General features: G+C 37.4%; 2 protein-coding genes across 7 annotated transcripts in view; one reads left to right on the forward strand and one right to left on the reverse strand.

The window, feature by feature from the left end:
- Positions 1 to 1,835: 1,835 nt before the first annotated feature.
- On the forward strand, positions 1,836 to 9,445 carry LOC131429944 (trans-1,2-dihydrobenzene-1,2-diol dehydrogenase-like). Its single transcript, XM_058594481.1, has 4 exons — positions 1,836 to 2,141; positions 8,170 to 8,281; positions 8,338 to 8,879; positions 8,940 to 9,445. The coding sequence occupies exons 1-4, from the start codon at positions 2,049 to 2,051 to the stop codon at positions 9,207 to 9,209; spliced, it is 1,017 nt and encodes a 338-aa protein (XP_058450464.1). The 5' UTR covers positions 1,836 to 2,048; the 3' UTR covers positions 9,210 to 9,445.
- A 10,485-nt stretch (positions 9,446 to 19,930) lies between these two features.
- LOC131429947 (uncharacterized) overlaps positions 19,931 to 25,919 on the reverse strand; it is a 68,790-nt gene continuing 62,801 nt past the window's right edge. For all 6 annotated transcript variants that reach the window (XM_058594489.1, XM_058594485.1, XM_058594487.1 and 3 more), the window contains 2 exons: positions 21,411 to 21,711; positions 19,931 to 21,339 (listed from right to left, as the gene is read on the reverse strand). In XM_058594489.1, coding sequence (XP_058450472.1) covers positions 21,223 to 21,339; positions 21,411 to 21,711 — 418 coding nt within the window. In that variant the 3' untranslated portion in view covers positions 19,931 to 21,222. The remainder of the gene's footprint in view (positions 21,340 to 21,410; positions 21,712 to 25,919) is intronic.

Below are 25,919 nucleotides of genomic sequence, written 5' to 3' on the forward strand. Positions count from 1 at the left end.
CACACACACGGACATTTGCTCAGTTCGTCGAGCAGAATCGATTGGTATATGACATTCGGCCCTCCGGGCCTCGGAAAATTTTTCTAAAGTTTGAGCGAATTCTATACCTATTTTTTAAATTTATAAAAAAAAACCCTTCTTAATCCACCTAGTGGTGTGATAATGCCTTTCTCTACTTTCATAACAGTCTCATGAAAATATGTTTCATACTTTTATTAAATAAATTTGGATACTAATTTTGACACCAATAGATTCAGATTGATTCGAATAGTTCACAAAAGCATGCTTAAGTGTTTATGTCACACAGTCAGCATCATTTTTCCAAACTAGTGCTTGACATTTGCGTTGCCTATTTGTATGAGAACAGTGATGCTAATCTAAAAAAAGCCTTCTCAGTCCACTTAGTGGAATTTTCATATATCTTGGAAAATCACCATAGGGGGGAGTACATGAAATTTTCGAAATCGAAAAAAAAATTTTGATGCCAAAAGGCTTAGAATTGCATGAAACGTCGAGATTTAGTGTCATCCCGAAAAAAAAAAATTTTTTTTAATCGACTTTTTGGGACTTAGAAAAAATATCAAAATTTTTCTAAGTCCCAGAAAGTTGATTTTTTCAAAAAAAAAATTTTTTTTAGATGACACTAAATTTCGATGTTTTATGCAGTTTTAAGAGTTTTGGCATCAAAAAAAATTTTCGATTTTGGAAATTTCATGCACTCCCCCCTATGGTGCTTTTTCAAGATCGAAAATTGTCAAACCTTTACCACCGGGCAGCACTCCTTACGCATGTCCGATTTAGCTCAAATTTTGCATGAAGTCTTTTTTCGAGGTGCTTAAACTTTTGAGCACTAGAGCTTAACGGAAATAGAGGTGATCCCAAAATTTTAGCACCCTTATATATATAAGAGCGGTAAAAATCAACGTGTTTTGTCGGTTACGTCACTTATACAATCATATCTCCGGAACCAAAAGTCACAGCCATTTGATCTTCGAACTTGATCAATGGCCCGACAGTAGCTTTCAAACGAGCCCAAGTTTGTTAAAATCGGTTCAGCCATCTCTGAGAAAATTGAGCGCGTTCAAATATCTTCTAAAAGTGCACACACACACATACACACAGACATTTTCCGATCTCGTAGAACTGATAACACTATGGGTCTCCGAGGCTCCGTTCGAAAGTCGGTTTTTCCAGCAATTCTAATACCTTTCTATAGAGAAAGGCAAAAAGGTAAAAAGGAATCTCCTGCAATTTTACGACATGTAAGCATTTTATTTTATTTCGAAAATAAAACTTGAATTCAATTACCAAAGAAAAGTTATTCTGTTTAATTTCTCATATAACACGTGGGTCGAACAGTTCCCGGTTTAACAAAAAAACAAACACTTTTTTTTTCTTCAAATTTTGATTTTATTTAATCGTCGGTGGTCAAGAGGTGAATTTTGTTAGAGCCTCTAAGTTATATTATTTATCAATCAGATTTTGTAAGCCCGACAGTTTGGCATCTATTTTTGAATCCAACTATAGCCGGACAGGATCCGTGCAGATAATCCTTGCTACCAAGAATATTCGTGTCACAATGAATACTCCATCTAGTAAATATGAAGCTTGTAAATACTGTTCCCATTATTGTCGAGTAAGTATTTTTTTGTTTCTCCTATCCCGATGCAGAACTTGACCTTCATTTACGACACAATTAATAGCAGTAAACAGAGCAAGTAGTCCGTTAGCTTACAGCAGATCCCCAAACGATCGGCTTTGTCTTTCTGTTCTAAAACAAACGATTTGTCACTTGTTCTCAAAACCAAACCGTCGATCCCATTCGGAACGGGTCATCGCCGACGGTAAGTGCACTCAAATGCAGCCGACGAAGCAAAATCGTCAATCGGTTCGTGTCAGCTAGTTCTAATTGTAATCTAGCTCTAGCAGATCACACAGCAAACACGACCTATAGTCGGGTAACGGTGAAAGTGAAAAGTAGTGCGGCTTTTTCGTTGAGAATAAATCGAATGGGACTGGCTTGAGTAGTTAGTTCTTCACTTGGGAAAATGTCACCACTCCGCTGGGGAGTCGTGACCGCTGGAACGGTGTCGCATGATTTTGTGTGCGCCATATCGACGCTTCCGGAATGTGATCATAAGGTTATTGCCATTCAGTAAAAACCATTCAAGCGAAGAGGTTGTGTTTCGATTGTACTGGCTCGTGAGTTAACGGCTGCTACCGAGACAATTCTAAGCTTCAGGTAGTTAAACTGCCCATAGCAAACGCAATATTCGGGGCGTTTCCCGACTGGAAAGCTAGCAACGAAGGCCATCCCGTTCATACGCACAGAGGTGTAGAGACACAGAGGTGCGAGAGCATAGAAGTGACGAGTCACAGAGGTGCCATCGCATAAAGGTGCGAAGACGAAGGGGTGCAAAGGCACAGAGGTGCTAAAGCAACCCAGTGCTGATCTACCAGGTACCAGAATTTGTACGCTGCGTAGGATCAAAAGAGACGGCATATATCGCGAGGTGCTACACTGCAAGCATCGCATTTGATCGCCACCAAGAGCAAAAGCACTGTACCTGGGGTCAGGTACAGCAAGTGCAGTGGTGTTCACAACGACGGCAGAGCAACTGAGATAGCAGTAAACGACAGAAGACTGCCAATTGGAAACAGCAAAAGACTGCCAATTGGAAATCGTTGGAAGAGCTTCACGTCGTTCTTCACGATAAAGGAACAGAGACATCAGCTACAAGGTAGATTTAATTTAATTTATTTTTTATTTCTTATATCTGAAATTTTACTAAACATAAGTTTTTATTTTGGTATTATTAATTTACAAAAAAAATTTAATGTAATGGATGATCTCATGGAAGATCATCCGAATCCGATTCCGGATACTAGTAAAAGTTTAAATACTCCGAGGGCTAAACATTATCCACAGGGTACCACTGGGCCATGGATAGTCTATCTTCGAAAAAAAGAAAAGATTTTAAACTTGATGCAAATTACAAAGGATTTGACATCACATTTCTCTGAAGTTAAAGAAATCTGTAAGGTTAATAGAGATAAAATTCGAGTTGTAGTTAACGACTTGAAACAGGCAAACGATATTGTAACCTGTAAATTATTTGCTATTGAATATCGAGTTTACATTCCATCGAAGGAGGTAGAAATTGACGGTGTTGTGACTGAAGCAAGTCTGACAGCAGATGATTTACTTAAAAATGGAGTTGGCCGTTTTAAAAACTCCATGCTTGAGGGAGTTAAGATACTCGAGTGCAAACAATTGTACTCAGCATCTATTGTCGATGGAAAAAAGTCTTATCGTCCCTCAGATTCGTTTCGCGTAACATTTGCCGGATCTGCATTGCCTAGCCATGTCTATATCGATAAAATTCGTCTTCCTGTTCGGCTTTTCGTACCGCATGTTATGAATTGCACGAACTGTAAAAAATTCGGACATACAGCTACTTACTGTAGTAATAAGTCCAAATGTATCAAATGTCAAGGGCCTCATAAGGATAATCTTTGCGATAAAGATGTTGAAAAATGTGTTTATTGTGGGGAAAGCCCTCATGATGATCTTTCAGTGTGCGCTGCATTTAAGCTGCGTAAAGACAAAATGAAGCTTTCTTTAAAAGCACGGTCTAAGCGCACATATGCAGAAATGCTCAAAACGGTCATACATGTCTCCCCTTTGGAAACCGAAAACGGTTTTTCAAATCTTGCGGAGCCAGAGGAATCTGACTCTGACGGAAATAGTGAAGATACCTCGTTTGTCACTCCTCAAGGGTCTGTTAAGAGGAGATTAACAAACCACAAAATACCAAAAAAGACACCTAAAATTATACCTTCAAAAAAAGATCCCCGTGTTAAAGCTAAAAAGCCAAATTTAAAACCAAAAACTGTGCCTCCTGGTTTGTCAAATTCACAAACCAATCCAGGAACTAGCTCAAGAAAAGACAATAATCCAGTGGGCTCCATTTCACATTCACCAACAGGATTACTGAAATTTTCGGAAATTGTAGAATGGATTTTCGCTGCATTCAATATTTCTGAACCTCTAAAGACCATCATAACAGCATTCCTTCCAATAGCTAGAACTTTTTTGAAACAGTTATCAGCTCAATGGCCAGCTCTTACAGGTTTTGTATCATTTGATGGATAATTTATCATCCGCCGCAAATGATTCAATCACTGTCCTGCAGTGGAATTGTCGAAGCATCATGCCAAAACTTGATTCATTTAAAGTTTTGTTGCATAGTCAAAAATGTGATGTATTTGCTTTGTGCGAAACATGGCTTACATCAAACATAGCCTTAAATTTTAATGACTTTAACATTATACGTCTCGACAGAGACTCCCCGTATGGTGGAGTGCTTTTAGGAATTAAGAAATGTTATTCCTTTTATAGATTAAACATTCCTTCGACTTCTAGTATAGAAGTTGTTGCTTGTCAAATAAACATTAAAGGAAAGGACATTTGCATTGCTTCGGTATATATTCCTCCAAGAGCTCAAGTTGGACAACGACAGCTTAATGAAATTGTCGAAGCCCTTCCTGCTCCACGTTTGATTTTAGGAGATTTCAATTCGCACGGAATGATGTGGGGTTCCGTTTACAATGATAGCAGATCATCTCTAATATATAATATTTGCGACAATTTTAGCATGACGGTACTAAATATGGGTAGCATGACACGGATCCCAAGACCTCCTGCACGTCCAAGTGCATTAGATTTATCTCTTTGTTCGACTTCAATTCGACTAGATTGCACCTGGAAAGTATTTCCTGATTTACATGGTAGCGATCATTTACCAATCATCATCTCAATTAGCAGTAACAAAGGCATTGCTAATTCAGTTAATATTCCATATGATTTGACAAAAAATATTGACTGGATTAAATACCAAAGTAATATTTCAAGTGTCTTAACTTCAATGGAAGAGCTTCCCCCACTTGAAGAATATGACTTCCTCGTTTGTTCGATTCTGGAGGCCGCAGAACAAGCCCAAACCAAACGATTTCTTGGTCCATCGTCTAACAGAAGACCTCCAAATCCTTGGTGGGACAAAGAGTGCTCAGATGCTAAACACGCGAAACAAAATGCTTTCAAGACGTTTTTAAAACGAGGAGGAGGAACTCCTCAGAATTTTGAAAAATTCTTGGTTTTAGAAACCAAGTACAAGAACATACTTCGGGTTAAGAAATGCAGCTATTGGAGACATTTTGTGGAAGGTTTGTCAAGAGAAACCTCAATGAGCACTCTTTGGAATACGGCCAGACGAATGAGGAATCGTAACGTAGGAAATGAGAGTGAGGAGTACTCGAATCGATGGATATTTGATTTTGCGAGGAAAGTTTGTCCAGATTCCGTTCCTACGCATAGCATTGTTAGGGAGTCTTCTTCAAATGATGATTCCATTGATAGCCCCTTTTCAATGATGGAATTTTCCATAGCACTCATGTCTTGTAACAATAACGCTCCTGGATTGGACAGAATTAAATTCAACTTGGTGAAGAATCTGCCCGACCTCGCAAAAAGACGTTTGTTGGAATTGTTCAACAAGTTTCTTGAGCAAAATATTGTTCCACCTGACTGGAGACAAGTGAAAGTTATCGCCATTCAAAAGCCGGGGAAACCAGCTTCCAATCACAACTCATATAGACCCATTGCGATGTTGTCCTGCATCAGAAAATTGTTCGAAAAAATTATTCTACGACGTCTCGACACTTGGGTCGAGACGAACGGTTTGTTGTCAGATACTCAGTTTGGCTTCCGTAGAAATAAAGGGACGAATGATTGCCTTGCATTACTTTCGTCTGACATCCAAATTGCCTTCGCTCAAAAGCAACAAATGGCATCTGTATTTTTAGACATTAAAGGAGCATTTGATTCAGTTTCCATTGATGTTCTTTCAGACAAGCTCCACCAACATGGACTCCCAGCGGTTATAAATAATTATTTGCACAACCTTTTGTCAGAGAAACGCATGCATTTTTCACATGGCGATTTGGCAACAATCAGAATTAGCTACATGGGTCTCCCGCAAGGCTCATGCCTCAGTCCGCTCCTCTATAATTTTTACGTGAATGACATTGACAGCTGTCTAGTAACCCCATGTACACTAAGACAATTGGCAGATGATGGCGTGGTTTCAGTTACTGGATCCAAAGCTATTGATCTGCAAAAACCATTGCAAGATACCTTAGATAAATTGTCCGTTTGGGCTGTTCATCTTGGTATCGAATTCTCTGCGGAGAAAACAGAGCTGGTCGTCTTTTCAAAAAAGCATGATCCCGCGCAACTTCAGCTTCATATGATGGGAAGAATAATCGAACAGGTTTTGACTTTCAAATACCTCGGGGTGTGGTTTGATTCCAAATGCACGTGGGGAGGACACATTAGGTATCTGATAACGAAATGCCAACAAAGAGTAAATTTTCTTCGAACAATAACAGGGTCTTGGTGGGGTGCTCATCCGCAAGATCTAATAAAATTGTATCAGACAACGATACTTTCAGTGATGGAATATGGATGCGTTTGTTTTCGTTCCGCTGCAAATTCTCATATTATCAAACTTGAGCGAATTCAGTACCGTTGTTTGCGAATTGCTTTAGGCTGCATGCATTCGACACATACAATGAGTCTTGAAGTTCTGGCGGGAGTTCTTCCATTAAAAGATCGATTTTGGGAGCTTTCATCACGCCTGCTAATAAGATGTGATGTGCTGAATCCCATGGTAATTAATAATTTCGAACGACTAGTCGAGCTTCGATCTCAAACAAAATTCATGACAGTATATTTTAACCATATGTCACAGGAAATCAACCCTTCAAGATATATTCCTATCCGTGTCAGCCTCCTAAATGTACCTGACTCAACTTTATTTTTCGACACATCCATGCAGCGCGAAGTGCGTGGAATCCCGGACCACCTACGCTCTATGGAAATCCCAAAAATATTTTCAAGTAAGTTCAGGCATATTAACTCTGAGAAAATGTTTTACACGGACGGATCGCGAATGGAAGAAGCGACAGGGTTTGGTATGTTCAACAATAATGTTTCGGCCTCATTCAAGCTTCAAGAACCTGCATCTGTTTATATAGCAGAGTTAGCAGCAGTTCATTATAGCTTGAATGTAATCGTCACATTATCTCCAAACCATTATTTCCTCTTCACAGATAGTCTGAGTGCAATTGAAGCCATTCGCTCAAACGCTGCTGGCAAAAATGAACCGTTTTTCTTGGGTAAAATAAAACAGTGTCTACGACATATTGAATAATAATTATCTAATCACAATAGTTTGGGTTCCGGCTCATTGCTCCATTCCAGGCAATGAAAGAGCCGATATTTTAGCCAAACGTGGTGCTATTGAGGGTGAAATTTATGAGAGACCGATTGCTTTCAACGAATTCTATAGCGCGTCTCGCCAAAGAACACTTGCCAGCTGGCAAGCTTCTTGGGATAAAGATGATCTGGGTCGGTGGATGCACTCAATTATTCCTAAAATATCGACAAAGGCATGGTTCAGGGGACTGGATGTGAGTAGAGATTTCATTCGTGTGATGTCCAGACTCATGTCCAATCACTACACGTTAGATGCACATCTCCTTCGAATTGGACTTTCCGAGACTAATCATTGTGCTTGCGGCGAAGGTTACCGCGATATTGACCATGTTGTTTGGACATGCGTGGAGTTTCGTGATGTCAGATCTCAACTAATAAATTCCTTGCGTACCCAAGGTAGACTATCCAATGTCCCAGTTCGCGACATTCTTGCTTGTCGTGACCTTCCATACATGAAACTTCTTTATCATTTCATTAAATCCATTGGAGTTCCAATTTAAATTTTATTTTATGTTAAACTGTTTTCTCTTCCATGAGTTCAACCAATAGCCAACTATAGGATATTGAATATAAGTGGTGAACTGATACAAACAATCCTGAAATAGTTATAAGATCATGTACAAAATAAATGTATTTTATTTAATGTAATTTAAAATAGCAACTCGCTTGATAAAAACAGTGTTTAGATTAACTAATGAGTACCAACATACTAATATGATATTCGAAATGTATTAGGTTTAAACTACTATGTATTGTGGATGCCACGGCGAAGAAAAACTTATGTATATTGCCTATGAAATAAACGTATTTATGAAAAAAAAAAAAATAAGGTTATTGCCGTTGCCGCAAGTGGTCGCGACAGTGTTATTAAGTTCGCTGAGTTGCACGGAATTCCAACGTTCTACGTTGGTTTCGATGCACTGGCAAAGGATCCACACATTGGTGAGGATTTTCTTAGATTACCGGTACAACTGTTTTGATTTTTATTACCCAAACAGACATCGTTTTCATCGGATCGATGACCAGTGCCCACTATGAGGTGGCCATGAAAATGTTAGAAGCTGGGAAACACGTTTTGTGTGAAAAGCCATTGTGCGTGAATGAAGGCCAAACGAAGGCTTTGCTGAGTTATGCCCGGGATCAAAAACTATTTTGTATGGAAGCAATCTGGTCACGATTTTTGCCAAGTTACAGTCACGTGCGGGAACGAATTCGGAAAGGTGACCTCGGTAACGTGAAAGAGGTAACAGTCGAGCTGGGTTCCACCATGAGCAAAGTAGAACAGATCCGAATGAAACAGTGGAACGGTGGAGGAGCCGTTCTCGAGATGGGCGTTAACAACATCCAGCTGGCTCTGTGGGCTTTCCAAGAGGCCCCTAATGAGATAATCCCCAAATATGTGCAGAACGCCGAGAACGTTTACACCGAAACCGACGTTCAGCTTCGTTTCCCGAGTGGAGGCGTGGCTAAACTCAGAACAAGCACCGTGAAAGCATTGTCCAATACAGCCGTTATAACGGGCACGAAAGGATCCATAAAGGTAAACATTGGTAGCTTCGTATCGAAAAGCCGAATAGTGAATGTTAGTTACTGTTTTCAGCTACACGATTTTTGCTGTCCCATCGAATTGACGGATATTGACGGTACCGTTCGATCGTATCCACTGCCTAACTCTAGAGTCGAAAGCATTATGAAGAACAGTGCCGGTATGCGATTCGAAGCGGAAGAATGCAGGAAACGCATCTTGGCCGGTGATTCAGAATCACAGGTGGTGACGCATGCGAACAGTTTAGCGATAGCTCGAGTGCAAGATGTGATACGAAAGCAAATGGGTATCGAAGCGGCCGAGGATTATACCTTTAAAATCTGAATGTGAAACTCCGAATAAAATAATAGAATTTCATATATTTTCACATAACTTAATTTATTACGGTTTTTCTTAATAAACCACACACAGGATTTTCCACCGAAACTGGACTTCATATTCATGCCACCTACATTCTTCTCTTCGGTCTACTGTTGCCTGTCCGTGCTGTAGTCCGCTTTCTGATTCCGGTAGTCTGCCGTCCCAGCATTCGCTTACTCCGGAACACATACGGCACTGCCCGAGCGATCCTAACGAGACGAGTTTTTTCCTGGTCGCTCATATTTCGCCAGGCAGCGGCCCCCTGACGGACCACTTCCACCACCGACAAGTCACAGTGCATGGCTCGGTACTCACGTAAATAATTCAGATACGGATTGCGGGTCTTCCGTCCTGGTTTGCAAGTGGCACGATTTCCTGCGTTCGATTGGTGCTCAGCAGTTTTGGTATTCATTTTCTTTCCGCAAATATGCACAAAAAATTAACTGTTCAAAATGTCAATCTAACGATACGAAAAATTTGTGTTAATCAAAGCAATGCTCACTAGATTGTTCGAAGCAATATGGAATGTAAACATATTACGGACAAGCAGAGATGGCATTTCACCAGAGTTATACACGCTAGAGTCAGATTTTTGCCACACCGAGGATGAAAAAAACGAAGCACCGCACAAAGAGGAAAGCGCACTTCTTCTCAGTGTCGAATAGACAGCATTTGAGTGTGTGCTTGTGGTTAAAGCAGCTGGCGCGAGTGAAACACATTCTCTTCGCATGAATCGCTCACACGCGCTCTCGTCTAAATACACCCAAGTGACCACTGGCGCGTGATGTTGAGCGAACACTTCTGTGAACTTCAATTAATAGAGAGTAGATCTGGCCTTGCTATGAAAAATTTGCAAGGAAAACCGAAAATTTTACGATAAATTGTTTTATTTTGCTGATTTTGCGTGTCCACGCTTCATCTACGAAAACCATACAGCAGAGTGCTCTCCGGCGTGTACACCTCTGTGAAAGTATCTGCATCCACCTCAGAGAATTTATTAGCTAATGCTCTAGCACTTTGGTGCGATTGAGTGGAAGAGGTAAAAGGAAATAAACAAACGCACTCATGATGCGTGCACACTTACACAACAGTGGTGTATAAATGTGAAAGAGAAGAGCTCTCGTTGAAGTTGTCAGTGCGAGGGGAGAAATTTTGCTTGCTCTTCGTCACACAGAGGAGATAGACATCTCTGCGGACAAGTTAAATTGTTTTTGACTGAAACTAACCCAGTTTCAAAACAGTGACTTCGAACCAAATTGCTATCAAATTCGAGCGTATGTTGTAACAGCATATTTTATATGGTTATAGTTTGAGTACTTTATATATCTGGATAAAAAAAACTTATTTATTTCAGAATCATGTCAATAAAGTAACCATGTTGAGTACTCAAATCAAAGCCATTTATATCGCTTTAACGAAAAGTTGCCGAAAAAATATTTTGATGAAATCCACAACATTCCTCCGAACTCCAGTCATTATATTTTGGACACTCTCGTCCCGAGCTCGATTCCGAGAAACTTATCCTTCTCTTCTTCATCTTTTGTTTGACAACTAGCCAATATATCTCAGTAGAACAGAAATGAGAGTAGTAGGTAGGTAGATTGATGTCTTTTTCGTATAAATAATGATGTATGAGACACTTCTGGGAAGATGGGGTAAAACCAACCCCACGGAGAAAATGCATTTCTTGCTTTTCTCGAAAGCTACCAAATTTTAGCGTAGAAATTTTATTGCAGCAGAAAGTCCACCATGACAAGATGTTATTATAAAAATTTGGTAGTTAATAATGTCGTTATTATATGTAATTTTTGGCGTTCATTCCATAGTAGTTTTCTAGAGTGATGATGACTTTTTTAATAATGTAACCAGTGAAATTCTGTACTAATTCTTCGTTTATTTTCTAAACTTAGTTCTAATACAGACAATGTACTTTCAATTAAACTGAAAAATCGTCAATGTTATCGTTCCATCTTTTGGATGAGGGCCAAATTTCCCGAATTGTATGGGATAAAGTTGCTTAAGAATGGGCTTACAAAAATTATGTATAAGTTATCAATTTCATGTATAATCTTTCATCTGGTAAGCGTTGTTCCCACTAAAATCGTGTAGATCATACGCTCTTGATTGCGAAACTGGAGCGTCTAGGTGCATCGTCTAGTTTCTCTCAGTGGCTTAAATCATATCTCGTAGACCGAGTTTTATCAGTGAAGCTAGGAAATGTCGAGTCACAAAACTTCATTAACGAATCAGGTGTTCCTCAAGGAAGCAATCTCAAACCATTGCTGTTTTCATTATTTTTTAATGGTCATTCCACCAGGATGCAGACTTTTGTATGCGGACGATTTGAAACTGTTTCTTGTTGTACAATCGACAGCTGATTGCATGGAACTTCAGCACCACCTAAACAATTTTTGTGAATGGTGCAATTTCAACCTCTTAACTATAAGGTTTGTGTCCAAATGCTCTGTTATTTTTTTTCACACGCAAGAAAAGCCCGATAGTCTGGAACTACACTATTTCTGGGGAAACACTTGAAAGAGTAACTGTTTTCAAAGATTTGGGTGTGCTTCTTGATTCTCAGCTCTCCTTCAGACATCACTACTCGCATATAATTGCTCAGGCAAATAGAAACCTAGGTTTCATTATGAGGATCGCCAAAGAGTTCACTGCTCCATACTGCTTGCGAGCGTTATATTACGCGTTAGTACGGTCTACCCTTGAAGCCGCAGTGCATATTTGGTGTCCTTACGCCAGTGTTTGGATTAATAGAATTGAAGCAGTACAATCACGATTCCTGCGATTTGCTCTTAGATCTCTGCTATGGCGTAATCCGTCAGAGCTTCCACCATACATTGAGCGCTGTCATTTGCTCAACATGGACACACTAGATAAACGACGAAATATACTCAGAGCAGTATTTTAAGCGAAATTGCTGAATGGACAAATTGATGCTCCTGAAATTCTCTCGCAAATATGTATTAATGTCCCTCCAAGAACGCTAAGAGCGCGGAACTTCTTGCGACTCGACTTACGAAGAACGGAATATGGTCAGAACGAACCGATTAGGGCAATGTGCAATGTTTTCAATAGTGTGTACGACCTTTTTGACTTTTGTGTATCTAGTGTTGTTTTCAAGAATAGGCTTAAGAGACTCAGATAGATTATAAGTAGAACTTAATTATTTTTTGTCGTGAATACGACTTACTTTACTATGGGGCGCCTTTTCGAAATTTACCATCTGAGAGAGTGATAAATTTTTGATCGTGAATATCTCCTGTTGTATCTAATGAATCAACATAATTCTTGCTACATGCCAACAGAAATATGATCACAATTTTATGATAAAATTTTCAGTTGTGTGACATAATCTCAAATAGTTCAAAATTAAACTTTTCTGAAATGTTTGGTATAAACGAGTATCAAAGAGGATAATTCATAAGGCGCGTTTGCCTTTCTCATATTTTGAAAGTTCATAGCTCAGTGATCTGTGGAAGGATTTATTTGATCTAACAACCAATAGAATCGAAAATTTTCAACTTGATCATGTATTGCAACAACATTGAAGTTTTTCAATAGTAAACTATTGAAAAACCTGTTTGATTTAACCTATGACAGCACATGCTCTATACAAGAGCATCCATATAAAAGTTGATTGGTTCATTTTTCCTACCATTTGCTGAGCAACTGTTCCCGAAACAAGACACACGAGAGCAACATCGAGGACCTGTCGTCTCACTGTTTCCCGTTCTGCGAACAGCAAAAGGAATTTTGGAAAAGGGGCTGTCCGTACACCGCTGCCAGTAGCAGGTATAAAATGAAATGTGATGTTAGAAATAGCGTCATTTAAGTTAAAGCAGCTACTCTGAACGCACGAGACACCGTCAGCACGATGACACCGAAAACCGGTAGAAAGGCATCCAAAAAGTCCAGCAAGGCCCATTCAAAGCACTTTTCAGTGCTAAAGATCATTATAAAGAACTAGTTGAATTTGTTGCTTTCCTACCATTTTCTGAGCAACTGTTGCCGAAACAAGACACACACGAGAACCATCTCAGATCTCAATATTTCCTAGCAAAAGATTCATCAAGATGGATCTTACACACATTCACTTAGGAACAATTACTTCAATTAGGAACGGCAATGCGAAAGCGAAAGTGATGATGTTGAACACATCTTTTTACTAGTTTGGGGTCGTGTGAAAATATGCCATGCAAAACAGGGTTACCATATATACAGGTTAATCTGTATTATTATTATTATTATTATTATTATTATTATTATTATTATTATTATTATTATTATTATTATTATTATTATTATTATTATTATTATTATTATTATTATTATTATTATTATTATTATTATTATTATTATTATTATTATTATTATTATTATTATTATTATTATTATTATTATTATTATTATTATTATTATTATTATTATTATTATTATTATTATTATTATTATTATTATTATTATTATTATTATTATTATTATTATTATTATTATTATTATTATTATTATTATTATTATTATTATTATTATTATTATTATTATTATCATTATTAGTATTAAAATTACTCTTGCATACCGAAGATCGTCGATACATTTCAGACCAGGCCATTGCAGTTGTCTCGTACTGAAATTTCGAGAAGAATCAGATATCTTCCGAACTTTATAGCTTCAATAAAAATAAACTACAGCAAATTAAAAAGGAATTGTTTCAAGTTTGGAATATATAGTTGTAGAATAGTAGTTGTTAATTGTATCTAATATGTACTTTAATGTAAGTGCATCGCTTAAAACTTTATTAGTGAAAAAGGGGAAAGCTTCAACAATTCATACAATCAATCAACTAACTGATATTCGGAAAAGTGATGGAAGCGTGTCAGTTTTTTCGTATTCACGATATCCAGTTATGTCTCTGACATTACCCACCCGCCTTTCAGCACTGGACAATGTTTGTACCTTTATTCGTTAGGCTAATGTTTTTGAATTGTAATTATGTGAACAAATATGTAAAATGTTATAAAGATGATGGGTTTTTAAGCGCATTTGATGAATTTCAAATGGGCTTTTCCCACTCCACCAAAAACTCCATTGAGATCAATCCAGGGCAGATGGAAAGAAACAGATAAATAAATAAATAAATAAATAAATAAATCAAAATAAAGGCTATTTTTTTTTAAATATTAAGAAAAAGTTCTTTGAGAGTGCGTTATGTTAATGGAAAATTTTTAAGGGATATTGAAAAATGAGATATTTCATGTTTCTTCGATGCATACTGCGAGTATTTACTTAGAGTTATGAGTAATGATAATGACTGAAGATAGTTCTGCATGAAACTTTCAGAGTAAGAGATAACGATTCAAAAAACACATTTTTCGTAATTTGTTACAGAGAAACAGCTTAAGCAAATTTATTCAAATTTTGCTTTACATTATAAAGCATCACATAAAGAATATTTAGTTAAATTTCCGTATATTATTATTGAAAAATAAGGCGGTAACATGGCATTCCCAAAAATATCTTTTGAGAATCACGTTGCGCGGTGGACACTATAACTCGGCGTAGAATTATCTGAAATCAAAATTGTTCTTAAATTTACTTAAAGTACGAGTTATTTCTCCCCCCTCCGTCGTTCTCAAAGCAAAGCAGAGTCCTGACATTAGATTCCTATTGTGGAATTTGGACCTTCTGTTTCAAGTGACTTCGCAGCCGATTCTTAGCGTACAGAATCATTGCATGGTCAGCACTACGATCCTACTGCCACTATGAATCCTTCCAGGCTCGAACATATGACAACTGGCTTATAAGACCAGCGCCGTATGCATTGAACCGCCAACCCGTCGTGCTCAAGTTATTATTTTGATTTTTTTAACAGTTCGTGGTATACTTAAGCAAAAAATTCGATTGTTACGCTAAATTTTCCGTCAATTTTCAGTTGAAAAACTACCATAATATGAAAACGGAAAAAAATCAAAAACGTAACGAGGAGGCATTTTATACCAAGAAAGTATGTTCCAAGTTCGAAAAGAATCGGTTCAATAGATTTTGCAGGATCGTGTTCAAGGAATTCGAAAAAATGGTTTTCGAAAAAACGAGTTTAATTTTTATTTATCAAAAAGTGAGCAAAAATATTGTTGGTAACTTACACTGAATCATCGATAAAGGCCCATAAAGAACGTTTTCAGTAGCAATCTCGTTCCTTGCAAGCCTGCGTCTAATTCTTTCTCCCTTGCTCGGTTCTTCGACTTCATGTTCAGCCACTATCATCGTTTCAGAGATCAAAGAGGCGCAACTCTGGAGTGCAGTATTTTTACAGTTTTGTTCCGATTCATTTGAAATTTTTACACAATATTTTTGAAATGTTAAACTACAAAAAAAGTTAAGTTCCGAAACTGTTAATCTCTTAAAACTTTGTTAGTGACTAATGAACCTGATCGGGTACGTGTTTTCAATCAAGTGAGCGTAGGGTCTATCTAAATACGATCTGATTTTTGCATCGCTGGATTTCGACACTCATCGACAAAATCAGAATAAGTCTTATAGAGATTACGTCAACTTTGATGCAGAATCCTTGCGCATCGCCATAGAACAGATTCCTTGGGCACAGTTTTATACTATGAGAGAAACGGATCGTATGGTCGAGTTCTTCACTAGACAAATTAATGATGTCCATGATTCCGTTATTCCTTTACGAATTGTTAAACAACGTAAACAACATAATACGTGGTTTACTATTGAAATCCATGCAAAAATAATGGAAAGAGACATAGCATATAGAGATTGGAAATTTGCTGCGGATGATCAGAAAGATAGATTAAGGATGATCTACAAGGTACTGCGAAATCGTGTTACTGGCCTCATAAGACAAGCAAAATTGGACTACTGTAATACGCACTTCGATTTCAGAAACTCCACTAACGTTATATGGAAGCAACTTAAATCATTGGGCCTCAGAAGACAGAATTGTGAGATCATATGTAACTTTGATCCTGACTTAGTAAACAACACTTTTGCATCTCACTTTACGCATTTTAGCGATGCTACAACTTCGAGTGATTTACGACCCAACGAATGTCTAAATGTCTTCTCGTTCCAAGAAGTTCAGCAGTATGGGGTTATAAATGCCGTTTTTGATATTAAACTGAATGCTGTTGGGTCTGACCAACTATCATGGAAATTTCTGAAAATAATTACTTCTCTCATCATTTCTCACATATCGTCCATCTTTAATAGAATTATTGTGTCCTCATCTTTTCCAAATGCCTGGAAATCGGCTAAAGTTGTACCAATAAACAAGAAAAAGCATTTAAACACGATCAACAACTTGAGACCGATAAGTATTGTATGTGGACTTTCTAAAGCTTTTGAGAAACTACTGAAATCGCAAATTGTTTCTCATTTAAATCGTAATCGTCTGCTCTTTGATAAGCAGGCTGGATTTCGTCAAGGTCAAAGTGTGAAAACTGCTTTGCTCAAAGTCTGGGATGATAGTGCTGTTGCTGTTGATAAAAAAGTCAAGTATTGCTTCTGCTGTTGGATTTCTCTAAGACCTTCGATACAATTTCACATCTACGTTTATGCGGCAAACTTCGTTATCTCTTTGGTTTCGATCAACAGGCAGTTGCATTGATAAAATCATATTTATCCGGGAGAACGCAGTTTGTGTGTTGCCACGGTTCTACATCAGAAAGGGTGTCGGTTGTTTCTGGTGTCCCGCGAGGATCTGTGCTTGGACCCATTCTTTTTTCAATGTATATCAACGATCTTCCTGACGTTTTGAAAAACGGCGGTGTCCAGATGTTCGCTGATGATGTTCAATTGATATGTTCAAAACCTGGTATGACGCATGCGGAGCTTTTGGTGTTGTTAATGGAAGATAGACATGCAGTGGTGCGATGGGCTAAAGATAACTCGTTATGCATTAACTTTTCTAAAACCAAGCTTGTGCCATTCGGAGTACATCGTCGAGACACCTCATAATCCGAAGTAGTTATCGACCAAAATATTATTGAGGTCAAGGACTGTTGCGACTCAATGTGGTAAAGTTTATACTTGTCTTCGAACTTTGAGATCAACAACATTCGTGGCGTTTTTCATTGAAAAACACTGGTGGCGTGGATTGCTCTGGTTTTGCACTTTCGAGCAGAAATCGCAATGAAACACCGTCAAAATGTTGCATTTCTGCTCGAAAGTGCAAAATCAGAGCAATCCACGCCACCAGTGTTTTTCGATGAAAAACGGCATCGCTTTGCCTCAACACATCAAATTGAATCTGTTCAAGAGCCTCATCTTACCGTATTTCATCTTCGGAGACGTTCTTCACATAAGTATGAGCGCAGCTATGGTGCCTAAACTGGAAGTTGCTCTAACAACTGTGTTCGTTATGTGTATAATTAAAATCGCCGCGCATCGGTACGTCACTTGCAGAAAAACTTAATTGGATGTCCTTTTGCTCAGTTCTATCCCATGAGATCGTGCTTTTTTCTGCATCAAATTATACATGGCAAGTTACCTAATTTCATTTTCGCGAAACTGACTTTTTCTCAAAGCAACAGAACTGGAAACTTGATTCTACCAACACATAACACATCAAGTTACGGAGGAAAGTTTTTCGTGCGGAGCCATCTGTATTAACACGTATTTCATCGGAAGCGACGTTCAAGAAAGGCTGTTTAAATTATTTTAATAATTAGATATTAGCAAAATTAGCATTCGCAAACTAGTTTATAATTAACAATACTGTCCTATGTATCTTCGGCAGTGACAATTTAAAAGGCATAGCCTTACGTCATGTATACATTGATAAATAAATAAATAAATAAATAAATAATTTCTATCGATCTGGCATCTATCGAATAATAATATTAGAAGGTTGACAAGGCTTTGATGAAAAACAACCATAATATTTTAATGGTAGCTTATATTAAAAATTTCGTGAGCAGAATTCTGTACAATTATCAGTTCGATAGCTCCATGGAAGACAACTTTCTCGTAGAACTGCTCACAAAAAAGTGAGAACAAAAAATGTTTTTTTCGAGCCACCCTACTATTACTCCGAAATATTGATGTAGCTCGATCAAATAAAGCGCTAGGAAGATAGCTTCGTTTGCAAAGTTGTTCTAAATAAAATTTTATACAACTTTTCTTGGAAGTGCAATAATTTTTAAAATCAATTATGAAAGTTTGATTCCAGATTTCAATCCAAACATGGACCACCCTAATGACCTTTTACATCAAAAAGTACGCCAGTTGATTGAAAACAGCTTTTATGAAGACACCAACCAGACAAAATAATATTTCATGGCAAAATTTCCGTTTCTGACCAATGGCTTTTTAGAACTTAAAAAATTAGATTAGTTTTAGACAATTTTGTGATATTTTCGCGAATCTTGTCACCCTTTGCCTCCTGAAATTAAACAAAAATCACAAATTGCTATAGATTCATTCATCAATAGAGAATTTTTTCAATTATAATTGATAATTAAATAATTATGAACGAAAAAAATAAATGATTTTTCAAAAGTGTTCTACCCTACCCGTCCCCTCATTTCGGTTGGTTCAGATCCAGAACCCATATACATAATACAGTTCCAGTATCGAGAACTCAGTTCCTGTCTATAGTTTCAGAATTTAGGATTCCAGATTCAGAATCTAGCATTCAGTTCCAAATGGAGGAGGAATACTCTGCTATTCCTGCATTGTACATTCGAGAAAAATGGCATCAACATTTTGGAGCGCCGAAGTGACTTAATTAATCGGTTGTTTGCAGAGCCTTCATCAATTGTTTCAATGATTTACTGCGTGATTTTATCCCTTCGGTTTAAGCAAATCGCCCTCAACTGGTAATATTAAAATTCGAGTCTCACAAGTATCAGTACATTACTAACAAAGAACTAAACTCGATGGTTCAGCCGTTGAAATAAAAATTTCTCTTGTCGCTACTTAACCAACTCAAAGAACATTTGTCATTCTACGGTTGTGGACCATCTCGTGCATTATTTCAACATTTCGTTCAATTTTGATAGTCGAGCAGTTATTTTTTATCGAGTAAGTTTAAAGGGTAAAAGGTTGCACATAACCATTTTACTTAAATTTACGTTTCGTCTTAGATTCATCAGTGCGTAGCAGCTTATGTTATGATCACACCTTGTACCTCCGGAGTCGAATATTGGATCGGAATAAAAATCGGGAATTTCTTATGACATCCTAAGACCTTTCAGTTGAATCTGAGATGGTGAAAATCTTAGAGAAAAGAAAGTGAAAGTTGTTTTCTTTTTTTAACACACATCACACCGAAAATTAGATCCAGATGAAATTCAGGAACTTTGTGTTGGACCATAAGACCTCTCATTTCAATCTTAGTTTATAAAAATCTCCGAGAAAATTGACTGACAATATTTCTCATACAGACAATCGACGAACTTATTCGGGCCTTTGTTCAAAAGTCGGTTTTCACAGTGATCGCATAGCCTTTCTTCACGAGAAAAGTCAAACTGAAATAAAATCAAATGACAAACGATCTTTGGTCAATGGCATGCAACTGTTTCGAACCGACTGGCGATGTTTCAAATAAACTATGTACTATATTTTTCCATCCTACTCAAAAGATGGAGACGCATTGCCTCTTGTTCCGAATAGAATTTTCACAATTCAAAATGAAAAACTTTCCCGCTGAGTAAATTTTTAAACTCCTATACAGTTTTATTTAATTTTTTTTTTCAATAATACACATGTTTTGTTTTTGTTCTGTTCTGTTTTGTTTTAAGCTATAATTAAGTTTAAGGTAATCCTAAACACATCGCATAATTTTAATTATGTATTGTTTATCGTTTGCATTTATCGGTTATGATATTGAGATAAAAATTGAAAAAATAAAATAAATCAACCACATTCCCCGCCTGCGGACGAGATCCTTTGGATCTGAACCGACAGTAACGGGCGAACCTAATCACAACTGAAGCATTTTGTATATTAAATATAGTAATAACCAAACGTTTTTCATTCTGGTATATCTTGCTTCAAACCGCACATTGAGATGGTAGAAAAAAGATGTAGGTCGCTTTCATTAGTCCTGACGAGTGTTGCAATAATCACCCCTCATCAAAATCCCTGATAGTCCAAACCGTTATCCTGATTAGTCATTAGTATATAGCTTAATCAATCCTCGTGTTGTTTTGTACATAAAACTTATTGTGTTGAGTCTATACAGATAGGAAAACCAAATTCAGACATTAGTCCGTTGACTTGTGTTCTGCTCTAGCCGTACGCTTAAACTAGTTCTGACATTCGTTCAAAAATTCTGTGGTATCATGTAATTGATTTATGTGTTTCTTTGTATTCCAACTGGACATTACCTGAAAACTGATCACCGGTGTCTGTTTGCGCATCATCATCATCATCATCATCACTGATCATGCAACGCTGAGCTAAACAAGTGCTGCCAAAACGAATGAAACGTTTCGAAACATATTGTTTTTTTTTTGTTATGTTGAAAGACACTGACATCTACATACTAAACGTAGAATCGAAATGAACGATTGAATTAATTGCAATGCTTTTGCTTCGTTCCGTCCTTAGACTAAATTATACATTTATATATTTCAATGTAATTCAGAACTTTTTCTGCAACAAATTCTAGCCATTTTACATTACTTCTGCGCTGATTGGTTTATCTTCTTTCGACACTTTGTTGCTTGCATCATTTACCCCAGGAGATAATCAAATTAGAATGAATAAGCGCGTTGGGGTGCCTCCTTTCGGCTAACCGCACGTAGATAAATTCTCCTTCTCCTCAACGTCAATTGTTCACTAGTTACTTTCTCACTTATGGTAAGTATATGTTCTATTGTGTGAAGGTATTTAGGAGAAATTTTTTTAGTTTTAGTTTTTAGTGCTACTATGTCTATGTATGTTTTTGAAAAACTACACGGTTTTAGTGTTGGTGTGGGTTGATGTGAGGGGGATGTATTTACTCGATCTCATGGAATCTCAAAATGGCACGGCCAGGTATTTCCGAGCTGGCCAGTTTGCGTACTACTTCAGCAGCCTGTTCCGAAGGGAATACTGTGTGCGGGGGTGGTTCAATCTGCAGGGAAAATAAAATTCATCATTAATGGATGGCAATTATACGCAGTCTTTCCACAACGACGTATTTACCTCGTTGGCGGCCACCAGTTTGACGAGCGCATGCAGCTGCTCGATGGTACCAGTCGGAACGACCTCGATCAACACACCTCGGTCTTCCGCCCGCTTGGAGTACTTGGCCAGCAGCTTTTCGGCGTGTTCGTCACTGATGAATGCAGTTCCGCCTTTGGTCAGACACTTCATCGCCCGGTGCAAGCTGCGCGAGGTAGTACCGAAGTCGATCACGATGTCCACCAGTCCGTCGCAGGCATCGTGCGTGCGCTCAATCAGTTGCTTTTCGTACAGATCTTCATTCCACTGGACTAGATTGACCCTGGAATGGATGAGTGAAAAATGTTGTTATTTAAAATGTAGCCGTGAAAATGAACATATTTCGGACAATTTGAAAAGTTTAGAAAATTTACTGATAAACTTGAAAAAAAAATTAGAAGGTTAATTCGAATGAGATTTATTGATGAGAAGCCACGGCAAGTCACAAATCTCTAAATAACTAGGGGAACGTACCACTTCAGCCAATTAGTTCTGATTCCCGATTCCTGATAACAGATAAACCATGGCCGAAAATCGATCATTTCTTATTGTGCTTTACGTGGAAATGGACTTCGTGACCTCCTGCGTGCTATAAAGCCTCAAACGCTCAAGTCGTGATCTCATTCGCTTTCATGACATTGTGACGAGATTCTGTAACTGAATTTTAAATCTGAGTTCTGAGTGTGGATTCTGGTCCACCTGAATTCTGAACATAATTTGAAGTTTAGAATTTAGATTCAAAATCCAGTTGCAGAATTTAGTTCCAGAATACAGGTTCAAAATTTAAAATTAAGACTCTGGAACAGGAAGATTTATTTAACTTACTTCTTGAGTAGATTTTGGAACTGAATTTAGTGTCTTAATTTATGTTCGGAATCTGTACTCAGAATTCTGATTCAAGAATTAATTTCAAAATTCAAGTTATAAAAATGAATTCTATTTTGGAACAAAATTTTATATCTGAATTCCGAAACCAAAATATTGAAACTCGCTTTTGAAAAAGAATTAAATTCTGAACTCAATTCCTGAACTTACTCTCTGAGTTCAGATTCTGAATTTAATTCCTATACCTGTATGCTGGAATTGAATTCAGCGCCCTATTTCAGGTCCGAAATTCAAGTTCCGAATTTAGTTCCAGAGTTGAATTCGGAATCTGGATTCTGGAAATAAGGTCAGTTCCAGAATTTAAGAACCAAATTCGTGAACTAAATTCTGATCTAGATTCCGAACCTGAATTTGGCAACTGAAATCGGAGCCAATCCCAGGTTTCAAATTTAGTTCTTCTGTTCAGCTCCAGTTCCTGAAAGTCCATAATTCAGGTTCTGGTATAGATAAATAAATGCTGACAAAAAGTACTCAACAATGGTAAATGTCGGATGAATTTCACAAATTTGTTCTTTTAAGAACCTTCAAAGATTCTTGAAGATCTATACGAAGTTTTCTCTCACAGTGTTTGTAAATCTACAAAAAAAAAAACATTTTACACACATCACAACAACTATTATTGATCGAATTCGATAATCGTATGACTGACTGTTTTGGTTCTGTAGATTTAATCCTATAAAGTTCAAATGTATTATTTTCCATACATTTGGTTTGAGAAATGTTACCGAATATGTGACGTAAGCGCATACTTTTGTTATCTACCCTACTCAATCTGAATGAAATTGACTAAAAAATGAGGCAAAATTTTAGTGATAAATGAATGCAAATGTCAGATAAATGCAACTCAGTTTGAAAAACCAATTTAATTATTTTTGAATGCAAAACCCGGATAAAAGCATTGAGAGCAAACACCGCACTTGGATTTTGCAATGCAAGAGTCTTTCAAAAACATATTTTTGCTACCACCGGACAAAAAAAACTTCGAATGAAAAAACCGAACAAAATCTTATCCGATTTTTTCAAAACCAATGTTTTTATCCGGTTTTTACATTCAAAGTTTTTACCAACTGCCGCTGTGGACGAGGCATGGGTTGCTTGTTTGTTACTGACAAACTGATCTTTATTTATTCGATTCTGGAAGCAGCAGAACATGCACACACCAAACGATTTTCTGGTGCAAGTACATAAAACTTCCCAGCCCTTGGTGGGACAAATAAAGCTCAGATGCTAAACAGGCGATACAAAATACTTGCAAAGCGTTCGTAAAATCGGGAGAGGGAACATCACAAAATTTAGAACATTTTTTGTTTTTGCTAGAAAAAGTTGCCACTAGCCTTCTCCAAATAATGATTCGATAGATTGCTTCATATCATGCTGGGTGCTCATGAAAAAAAAAACATCATCGTTTATGATAATGTAAAGCATGCGTATTTTTCGAAAAGACACGTCGCAATACGAAGAGAATTTCTGCATCGAGAAGTATTAGTGGGAAATTCTCCACTCGGAATTCTTACCAGTGTGTTTGTGTTAGGTATGCACATGAGCGAACAAATTCCTTCTTATGTGACTTGCGATCACGATGAAGAGTGGTCATTTGAATCGCTGGTCATCTACAGAAATCAACGAGCCACGAGTCGATATTACAAACTACGTTAATCCTTGTGTCAAAACGAACAAAAAGATATCTATATTCGGGATATTTTTATACCAGCCTCAAGTATTCTCAGTACTTATGAGATAGAAACTAAAAACAAGCAAATATATTAACAAGACAGGGAACATTAAAACAACGAATTAGTGATTTCTTTTATCTACAAATTCGGGTTAATAATTGTTAAGATGGGCCAAAACTGGATTGTAAACTAATGTTTCATCTTCGACTCATCACAGTATAGCAGTTCAAACTGAACCGTTCGTGTAAATTTGATGGTTCTAAAATATTTTTATGCTACATTTGTTGCGGGCTTTTTGATTTGTTACTTTGCATTAAGAAAAAAATTTAGATGTTCTATACCGTAGCATTTAATGACATCAAATAAAGTTCAAAATACAAAAACAAGGAAATATGATGGACTTCAATGATTCTATTTCAGAGCGTATGCATAAGTTTTGACGCAGCGAAACATATTTATACAAAAATGACGATGAAGCCCAAAAATCAATTTTTATAAATCATGGAGACTTTCACGAAAAGTGCATTTATTTCACGGCGATTAGTAATAATTCTTTTTGCCTTTCTCTATAGAAAGGTATTAGAATTGCTGGAAAAACCGACTTTCGAACGGAGCCTCGGAGACCCATAGTGTTATATACCATTCGACTCAGTTCGATGAGATCGGAAAATGTCTGTGTGTGTATGTGTGTGTGCACTTTTAGAAGATATTTGAACGCGCTCAATTTTCTCAGAGATGGCTGAACCGATTTTAACAAACTTGGGCTCGTTTGAAAGCTACTATTGGACCATTGATCAAGTTCGAAGATCAAATTACTGGGACTTTTGGTTCCGGAGATATGATTGTATAAGTGACGTAACCGACAAAAAGCGTTGTATTTTAACGCGCTCAATTTTCTCAGAGATGGCTGAACCGATTTTAACAAACTTGGGCTCGTTTGAAAGCTACTGTCAGGCCATTGATCAAGTTCGAAGATCAAATGGTTGTGACTTTTGGTTCCAGATATATGATGGTATATGTGACGTAACCGACAAAATACGTTGATTTTTACCGCTCTTATATATAACACATGGATCAATAAGTCCCGAGACTAAAGCAGAGATGGCGCTAGTAGTAAACCAGTACCCACGTCTTTCTAGAGTACTAACCTTTGCTTGAAACGGGTCAAAATTTCAAGTCGATCCGACCAGAAACAGCTGAGGTTGGAGTAAAGTCGTTTTGTAGTTTGTTTAAAAAATGGAAAAACCGAGTTTCGTGTTTTGATAAAACATTGTTTTTTAATGGGTAAAAAAACCGTGCAAGCGAAACAATGGATTGAAAAATGTTATCCGGACTCTTGTCCATCAAAAGCAACGATTTGTCGGTGGTTCGCCGAGTTTAAACGTGGTCGTACCGACACAAATGACGCGGAACGCTCGGGTAGACCTGTGGAAGCCGTTACACCGGAAAACGTGAGTGAAGTGACAAAAATTATAATGAAAGATCGTAAAGTGAAGCTTCGTAAGATTGCTGAGATGACACAGATATCATATGGAAGTGTATTCACTATCCTTCATGAAAAATTGAGCATGAAAAAGGTTTTTTCCAAGTGGGTGCCGCGATTGCTTTCGATGGAACAAAATGCACCCTGCCACAAGTCGATGAAAACAATGGCGAAATTGAACGAATTGGGCTTTGATCTGCTTCCCCACCCCCCATACTCGCCATATTTAGCCCCCAGTGACTACTGGCTCTTTACTGATCTTAAAAAAATGCTCCAGGGAAGAAGATTTGGCTCAAATGAGGAGGTCATCGCTGAAACTGAAGCTTATTTTGAAGCGAAAGATAATTTTTTTTATAAACATGGTATTGAAAAATTGGAAAACGTTGGAACCATTGTATCACCCTAAAAGGTGATTATGTTGATGAATAAAAAAAAATTTGCAAAAAAAAT

This window comes from Malaya genurostris, chromosome 2, assembly GCF_030247185.1.
Source record: "Malaya genurostris strain Urasoe2022 chromosome 2, Malgen_1.1, whole genome shotgun sequence".
Taxonomy (NCBI): domain Eukaryota; kingdom Metazoa; phylum Arthropoda; class Insecta; order Diptera; family Culicidae; genus Malaya; species Malaya genurostris.

What these genes read in the sequence shown, in the direction of transcription:
- LOC131429944 (XM_058594481.1), top strand. Translation starts at nt 2,049, where the DNA reads ATGTCACCACTCCGCTGGGGAGTCGTGACCGCTGGAACGGTGTCGCAT. An exon ending in TTCCGGAATGTGATCATAAG is followed by an intron (nt 2,142 to 8,169) that starts GTTATTGCCATT and finishes AAAAAAAATAAG; the next exon opens with GTTATTGCCGTTGCCGCAAG. An exon ending in GGCAAAGGATCCACACATTG is followed by an intron (nt 8,282 to 8,337) that starts GTGAGGATTTTC and finishes TTACCCAAACAG; the next exon opens with ACATCGTTTTCATCGGATCG.